General features: G+C 40.9%; 1 protein-coding gene across 1 annotated transcript in view; it reads left to right on the top strand.

Annotated features, from left to right (window-relative positions):
- Nucleotides 1-2,062: 2,062 nt before the first annotated feature.
- Nucleotides 2,063-9,176, top strand: part of DDX58 (DEAD (Asp-Glu-Ala-Asp) box polypeptide 58) — an 85,200-nt gene continuing 78,086 nt past the window's right edge. Inside the window, exon 1 of the mRNA XM_011979985.1 lies at nt 2,063-2,341. Coding sequence (XP_011835375.1) covers nt 2,236-2,341 — 106 coding nt within the window. The 5' untranslated portion in view covers nt 2,063-2,235. The remainder of the gene's footprint in view (nt 2,342-9,176) is intronic.

The following is a 9,176-nucleotide window of genomic DNA, read 5'->3' as shown; positions in this document are numbered from 1 at the left end:
GAGATGGAGTCTCACTCTCTCGCCCAGGCTAGAGTGCAGTGGTGTGATCTCGGCTCACCGCACCCTCCAATTCCTGGGTTCAAGCGATTCTCCTGCCTCAGCCTCCCAAGTAGCTGGGATTACAGGCGCCTGCCACCATGCCCGGCTAATTTTTGTACTTTTAGTAGAGACAAGGTTTCACCATGTTGGCCAGGCTGGTCTTGAAAGCCTGACCTCAGGTGATCCACCCGCTTCGGCCTCCCAAAGTGCTGGGATTACAGGCGTGAGCCACTGCGCCTGGCCAATCATTTGTATTTCTATACAGTAGCAACAGACAATTTGAAAATGAAATCTTAAAAACAATTCCATTGACAGTATCATCAAATTACATAAAATAGTTCAGAATAGCCAGGTGTGATGATCCATGCCTGTAGTCCCAGCTACTCTGGATGGCTGAGGTAGGAGGATTGCTTGAGTCCAGGTGGATTCCTTGAGCCCACCAGTTCAAGGCTGTAGCACACTATAATTGTGCCTGTTTGAATAGCCACTGCACTCCAGCTTGGGCAACATAGTGAGACTCCATCTGTAAAATAAAATGAAACAAAACTAAAATACTGATGAGAGAAATTATAGACCTTAATAAATAAAAAGACATACCATGCTTATGGATTAGAAGACTCAATATTGTTAAGATGTCACTTCTCCCCAAGTTTATCTGTAGGTTCAATGCAATCTTGATCAAAATCCCAATCAGCTTTTTTTGGGGGGAGGAAGGGGTAATTGACAAGTTGATTCTTATTTCATATGGAAATGCACAGGGATTCAAGGTTGCAGTGACCCCTGTTTGCACCACTGCACTCCAGCCTGGGAGACAGAGTGAGACCTTGTCTCAAAGAAGAAATTTAAAAAAATAAAAAAATAAAAAGGAATGCAAAGAATCTCAAATAGCTAATATCTTCACATTGAAAAAACAAATTTGGAGAACTTAGTAGTACCTAAGTTTGAGACTTAGTTGATATCTAAAGTAACCAAGAGACACTGGTATTGTCATAAGTAGTAGAAAGTAGAATATAACAAGAGTCAGAAATAGACACACATACATTCAATGGACTTGGTTTTTTTTACAAAGGTCCCAAGGCTATCCAATGGCGAAAGGAAAAGTTTTCAACAAATGGTGCTGAAACAATTAGAAATATGGAAAAAGTGAACCTGGACCCCCCATCTCACACCACAACAAAATTATTTTGAGATAGTAATAGACCCAGAAGTAAAGGCTAAAAATATAAATAATCTAAAAGGAAACAATATTTTCATGACCTTGGGGTAGGCAAAGATTTATTAAAGAGGACACAAAAAACAACAGAAGAAAAACCTGAAAAATTGCATCAATATAAGTGTCTGCTCCTCAAAAGACACCTTTAAGAAAATGAAATGGTAAGCCACAGACTGGAAGAAGATACTTCGAATACATATATTTAACAATTTTGTATCCATAGTAAATAACTCCTGTCAGTCCATAAAACAAAAAACTCCAAAGTCGGGGAAAAGATTGGAGCAGATGCTTCACAAAAGAATATGAATGACCCAGTGAGCACATGCAGATGTGCCCACCATTAATTATATGGGAAATTAAAATTAAAACCACAATAATATACCATTTCACACCGACCAAGATGGAAGTTAAAAAAAAAAAAAAAAAAAAAAAGAAAGGCTGACCAATGTGTCTATCTACTGGAGCTCTCCTACTGCAGGTGGGAATGTAAACTGGATATAATCAATCATTTTGGAAAACAGGTGGCGGTTTCCCATAAAGCTAAACATCGGCTTACCCTGGCACCCAGCGGACGTGGGAGAGCTGGGTACACCGGTGTACACTTTACAAAACTCATCGAATTGCACACTCAGATTGTGTGCATTTTACTGTATCTAAACGTTAGCGCTATAAAAGCAAAACAAAATATAAGATCATAAAGATAAAAGCAGTTCCTAGGGGTCCCCTCCTTTTCCTGGCTTCCTCAGTGCGGAGGGAAACGAAACTAGCGAGAGGCAGCACAGCCTCCGCGGCCCCCGCCCACCGCTAGTTGCACTTTCGATTTTCCTTTTAGTTGTTAAGATTCCCATGCAGCTCCGCCTCTCGTCCGGTATCATTTCAGCGGAAAATCCTTGCTTTCCCCTCTGGCCACGCCCTCCTCCTACCCGGCTTTAAAGCTAGTGAGGCACAGCCGGGCGGGCACGTAGCTAGAAGCAGAGGCCGGCATGACTACGGAGCAGCGGCGCAGCCTGCTAGCCTTCCAGGATTATATCCGGAAGACCCTGGACCCTACCTACATCCTGAGCTACATGGCCCCCTGGTTTAGGGAGGGTGAGTGTCCCCAGCGGCGCCTTCTCGGCGGAATACATCTGAGGACTTGTTTTTCTCTTGCTTCGCTCTCTTCTTTTAATCTATACAGATAGCCTGCCAGACACCCTAGTTTGTGGTAAGATCTCCGCAGCATTTTAGGCTAGAGGTTGCCAGAGTTTGAGGAGCCCTCGGAGGCCTAGGTGGGGAAACTGAGTTCCAGCGAGGTGAAGCGACTTGCTTAAGGGTGCTCATCTATTTAGTTCAAAGCTGGGGAAGAAATGTTCTGTTTGTTTAATTTATTTTCACTAATATTAAAGTCTACTGTGCTTGGCTGGATACTGACAGAGATTGAGAAATGAGATAAGGGCTCTTCCTTAGTATACATTACAGCCCAAGGGATGGGACACAAAGGTCAGATAATTACTGTACTGAGCACAAAATGCGCTCTGAGCTTAAAGGAAGTTGATGCTTACTCTGCCGAGTCTTATTTTCACATCCAAAGAACTGGAAGCTGGAGAGGAGCCGGACTTTTCCAGACGTTAGGCTTTAATACAGGTGTTTCCATCTAACTTCGGAGACAGGTGATCCTGGGTAATGACCATTTGTAAATTTGTATCAAATTACTTTCTGCTGGCGATGAGCAGAGGCTTTTGGAAAAGAGGTGAAAGGAGGTGGTACTTACAAGATATCGATGAGGCCCGGCGCGGTGGCTCACGCTGTAATCCCAGTTGTAGAGCACCCGATGCTGTTGCTGTTCGGGGTGCCACTATGAAACCCGCACGGACCTAGGGGGACTGAACAAAGGGGGGCAAACGTGGGAATAAAAGACGAGACAAAAGAGTATATTTGGAAGAAGAGATCGGGGGCACCTTGCGTCTAGTGGACAAGGGCCCTGAGCTTTACACAGCCCTCCTTATTTATTAGGCAAAAGAGTGAGAAGTGGGGGTGGTTGACAAGGGGGGGTGGTTGACGGTGGGCAGCTTGATTCACAGCAGGTTTGCAAGACTGCATTCTTCGAACAATAGGTGCTAGATTTCTCAATAAATAATTTCAAGGAGCCCAGCACCAGGGAGTGAGGCTCTCAGCAAACCTTTTGGTGGCAAGGCAGTGTGAGTTTGCCCACCTGCTGCATTCATGATAAGCAGTTTGTTGTTTGATCATATAGCCTCCAGCGGAATGCTGAGTTGGTCACGGTCCCAAGGGCCTTCAGCTCCCTGCACCCAGCACTTTGGGAGGCCGAGGCAGGCGGATCACAAGGTCAGGAGTTCAAGACCAGCTTGGCCAATATGATAAAACCCCGTCTCTACTGAAAAATACAAAATTAGCCAGGCGTAGTGGTGCACGCCTGTAGTCCCAGCTACTCAGGAGGCCGAGGCAGGAAAATCGCTTGAACCAGAGGCACGGAGGTTGCGGTGAGCCGAGATCATACCACTGCACTCCAGCCTGGGCGACAGCTGTCTTGAACTACCTAATAGGGCGTGTCATTGAAAGCTGAGAAAGCAATGAGGAGCACGGTAGAAACCATCCCTGCCCTAATAGTGATTAGTGTGCGTATGTGAATGCAGGTAACAAAATAGTAAATAATGAAGTGCAGCAGTGCTTTGATGGAAAAAAGCTGGGATGTCTACTAGAGTCCAAAGGGCACAGCCAAAGCTTCCCAGATATTTGGCATTTGAACTGAGGTATGAAGGAGGAGAAAAAATTAGCTGGAAGGGGACAATAATAAATTGCAGTTAGAGGGCTCCTTATGTGCAAAGGTCCAAGATGAAAGAGAAACCAGAGTGTTCCAGGTATCCAGAAAATATTAGTATGGTGGCATTGTGGAGAGAGAGGCAGGAGTTGAGAGAGATGAGACTTGAGAGGCAAGCAGAAGTGGGATATGAACAGTTTTGGACTTTATCCACTGAAATGTGATAAGGAGAGGGGACCAAAATAGAATTTGCATTGTAGAAAAACGACTTTGACTTCAGTTTGAGGAATTGCTTGGATAGGTACAAGACAGGGAGAAAGAGAAGGGCAGATGCAATGATGCCAGGACAGCAGAGTGGAAAATCTGGAAGCAGGGAGACCAGTTAGGAAAATAGGAATTCAGAGGAATGGGAAGAAATGGATGGATTCAAGACACAGTTGGAAAGTATAATTAATAGGTCTCTTGGGGAGTTGTGGTGAGGAGGTAAGGGTGAGGACAGGGCAGAGAATGACTTCCAGGTCTCTGGCTTTGGTCCTTGGGTGAATAAATGGTAGTTTCTGAGATAGGAAATGTGGGAAGAGGGACAGGTTTGCAGGAGGAGAAAAATTCGGATTTAGGTATGCTGGGTTTGTATGCCTTGGATACATCAATGAAGAGATGTTCATCAGATTGTTGGCTGCACAGGTGTGGAGTTCAGGAAAAGGGTCCATAGTTGGGGAGACATTAATGTAGAGATCCTTGCTGAAACAATGAGAGTGGGTGTGATTGTTACTGAAGCACCAGGAATTCAGCCTAGGTTCTGTTGCTGCCTGCACAGAAAGCCAATCACTGAGACGACAAGTATCACCAGGGCTTTAATTGGGAGCTGCAGCAGAGGAGATAGCAGATCAGTCTCAAATCCATCTCCCTGACCCATTGAAATTAGGGGTATGGATAAAAGAAAAGAAATATAACTAGGTGTTGGAAAATGGACTCTGGAGGGGTGAGGAAGCAATCATGAGAAATGAGGGGCCTGGTGTCTCATTGTCCGGATGTGATGATCTGATGAGTTTCAGTTCTTTTATATCTTTTGAGAGGCCTGGGGGTCCCTTTCCTGGGGAAGGAACTCAGATAAAACAAATATAAGTTTCAGCTTTAAGATCAGAAGGGTCAATTTCTGTGTTTATTCGAAAGAATTGTACATGGGACTATTGTGTTGGTTTCAGTCCCCCTCTTTCTATTTATCAATTCCTGGATCATGGGGAATCTGATCCTCAATCTTTCTGGCAGCTTCATGCTGAGGAATGGTGTGGGTGCAGTTCCATACTATGGGTGACCACGTGGCCACCCAGGAATCAAAAGTTAATCTAATACTATAGTTTTTTCTGAGACACAATCTATATCATTACTGTTCCCCACTTCCACCAAAGACATATCACACCAGGGTGGGCCTACCTGCGAAATAAGCCTCAGTTACATATACTTGGCTTATTTACCCACACAAAGTGCAGCAAAAATTATTGTCTATATGGGCTCTCCTAATTGGCTTTGCTGGAACCTCTCACAAGGCCATTTCGGTCAAAGCCCTGGGAAAATAACTTGTTCCTCCAACTGTGTCCCATTATAAAAGAAAACAGATTTTTATTAAATGTATGCAAGAAAACACATTGCCATGAATTAAGAGTATTCACAAATAGTTTATAAATTCTGGAGAAATTAGGGAGAGAGAAAATGCCTTAAATTCTGTTTACAAGGGTATACTCTACTTAATATACTGTATTCTTAAAGGCTACGAAGCTTAAAAGAAAAAAATTCTCCAGATTCTGAAAAACAAAAATTCTCCAGACTTTTTCAAACACAACCATAAAAAATTATTTCAGTCTCACATTAGTTCAGTCCATGCAATCAACTCCTGCTGTGCTTCATATTGGGTTAGTCATCTTTATAAACATGTTATTCTTTTAATTAAGAGGGACTCTATAAGTTTTCTGTAGGACATTTTCTAGGACTCTAAGAGTCCTAGAAGTTTTCTGTATTCCAGTGGCACAATCTCCAAAGTTATCAGAAATCTGCATTCAAGACTCCTTTTCATGAAGTCCCCTAAATAAACAATCTCTGGACTACATCTGATTATAAGTCACTTTTTGAGAAGAATCGATGCAAAACAACAATTGTGATGACGAAAGTCTTAGGAGAGCCATAAAGACACAGTTGGCAAGGAAATTTTTTTTTCTGTTGGCATACAACACTTTAACATAATAATCATCATTACTGACACCATATATTAAGACATATCAGAATTTTAGGAATCTCATATAATCCTGCAACACATATTAATAGCACATCTATATAAATATAACCCAAAGCAAGTTAAATACCACCTCACATTTGATAATGCTTCCTGTATAATTCTAACATACCAAAGAAGCCTAACATGTCTCTCTTGGACTTCAAGGAAGCTAATATGCAAAAAAGTTAGTTTGAGGTAAAAACAAAACAAAAAACCTGAATTTAGAACTTGAAATTTTTGCTGTTGGGAAGTCTGTCAGTTATCAAAGATTTAAGACACTTGATATCACAAAATAGGATCACAGGTCACTATAAAATAGTTATTCATTTAGCCAAAAACATAAAACATTTACCCTTTGATAGGTGACTCAGTTTCCTAAACAATACGGCCTAATAAAGACAGCATGAGGCCAACTAAATGTCTCTCCCTCTCCTTTTTCTTCCCCCTACAGTTTACTCAAAAGGTAAACAAATATTTTATCTCATTAATAATATACAAACATCTTATTCAAAAGAGAACATCAAATTTTACCTTTGTATGGTATATTTTTAATGTTAAAGCTAATTTTAATAAAACCTTGTAAACCTAATTTTAATCAGTTTGACTATAAGGTAGGATTTCTGTAAACTTTTTTTTTTTTTTAGATGGAGTCTTCTGCTCTGTTGCCCAGGCTACAGTGGTGCGATTTTGGCTCACTGCAACCTCCACCTCCTGGGTTCAAGCAGTTCTCCTGCCTCAACCTCCCTAGTAGCTGGGATTACAGGCCATGCCACCACATCTGGCTAATTTTTGTATTTTTAGTAGAGACAGGGTTTCACCATGTTGGCCAGGCTGGTCTCCAACTCCTGACCTCAGCTGCTCCGCCTGCCTCGGCCTCTCAAAGAAGTGAGAGTACAGGCGTGACCCACCACACCCAGCCTGAGCCACCACGCCCAGCCTGAGCCACCACACCCGGCCATCTTTTTATAACCTTTTACGATTTCCTATTAAAGAGTAGAGTAATGCTCCAAGAAAACCCTGTTATGACACAGGGGCCCAGACATTGGTCTTGCATCAGTGTGCTTTTGATGTCAATGTTTAATTCATAGAAAAACCCTGAGCTAATTTTATAACTCAAAATCAGCCCTTACAAGTTCACATGCTCACCTTTTCTGCAGTAGTTCCTGGGCCTAGAGGGATTGAATGGTTTTAATTTCTAGCCCTGTGTCTCATGAAAGCAGTTCATTTTAGTTGTCACCTTCTGAGTCTGAAGATGAGGCTTCAATTGGTGTCAATGCTCAAGATTTAGCAGGTGTTGGTGTTTTTTGGACCCAGGAGTCAAAGGCCTTTGAATTATTAAATACTTATTTTCTAAGAATTATTTAATAGGGTATTTTTATGATAGAAAACCCCATCATTCTCTCTAATATGTCACAAAATAAAACCCTGGGATTTGGTGTCCAGTAGTTACCGTCTGAAACACTTAAACCCATTATACAATCCATTGTATTAAAGTGGTTAGGTTACTCCTTGCATTTATCTGTTAGCATTCTAGTGACAAAACTGTGACCTAGAGCCTCAAAAATGTGGTAGGTCCTGTGCCAAACTTACCAAAGTAAGATGGTTAACTTTTCTTTCCATCATTAAAAAAAAAATGGTAAATGCAAGTATGAGTTCTGGAAATTCAGTATGAGGATAAATCTTTCATTTAAAAAATATACAACAAAACAAGGACAAAGTGACAGCAAGCACACAGTAATTTCTTTTCAGCTATTTTAAAAGAGCCTCATCTTACATTTCCAAGATTGGTTTCTAGAGGCAGTACTGACAACTGATTTAGGTGACTTACACCACTAGAATCTTCAAACTGGCGCAACACTTGTATGTACATATTTTGTTTTCAAGTATACACATGAAGGCCCATCAGTGATAAACAGCTTAGGATAAAAAAACACTAGAAAGTCTTATAATTTTTTTTATGACTTAATCCAAGTAAATGTTATTTAATCTTAATAATGGTAAACACAACTAAATTAGTTTGAGAGAAAGCCCAATCAATATAATTTCCTTAAAGCCAATTTTTTTCTGAATCTTAAAACTTTGTACCCGTGTAGCAGTTTTGCCTCATTAAAGGAAAAGATCTGAAACCACTCAAATTGTTGATTGAATTGAATTACCTTGGAAATAAACACCATTTAAACATTTCTCTCACCTACTTTTCCAAATAACCAATAATAATGTACTATTTGTGTTCAGAATTTGTAAGAATAAACCTTTTATTATTTTTTGCCAGGAACCTTAAAGTTCTTATAGCTCTCTAGTTCATTAGAGGTAAGCAAAACCAAACAAACTTTAAAGGCTGATGTCCACCATCAATTTTTGGAGGCTTGAAAAAGGTAGCTTAGGAACTTTGGATAAGTAGAGCAAATGATGAGTTACTGGAAATGCATAGGAAACAAAATGACTATTCATGGCACCAAATAAGAGCCTTCCTTCCATTAGAAACTAAAAACCATCAATGGTTTTATTAATATGTATATATAAGTAAAACCTAAAGAAGAGCAAACAGCAAATAAATGCAAATTAAAAGAAAAAACAAACAGGAAACCAACCTGAAAATTTTCTACTCAGTTTACCTCGGAGGCTATAGTGTTACCCAGAGCCAAAAAAAACACATGATGAATATTTTGTTCCTGATGCACAATTTAATGTCTTTAAGTTCACCAATACCACTATATATATATAGTACAATTAAGAAATTCACTTTAGGCTGGGCATGGTGGCTCACGCCTGTAATCTCAGCACTTTGGGAGGTGGAGGTGGGTAGATCACTTGAGGCCAAGAGTTTGAGACCAGCCTGGCCAACATGGTAATACTCCATCTCTACTAAAAATACAAAAATTGGCCAGGCATGATGG

This window comes from Mandrillus leucophaeus, unplaced genomic scaffold, assembly GCF_000951045.1.
Source record: "Mandrillus leucophaeus isolate KB7577 unplaced genomic scaffold, Mleu.le_1.0 Scaffold208, whole genome shotgun sequence".
Lineage (NCBI taxonomy): Eukaryota > Metazoa > Chordata > Mammalia > Primates > Cercopithecidae > Mandrillus > Mandrillus leucophaeus.
This window is presented reverse-complemented; position numbering and strand designations above follow the sequence as displayed.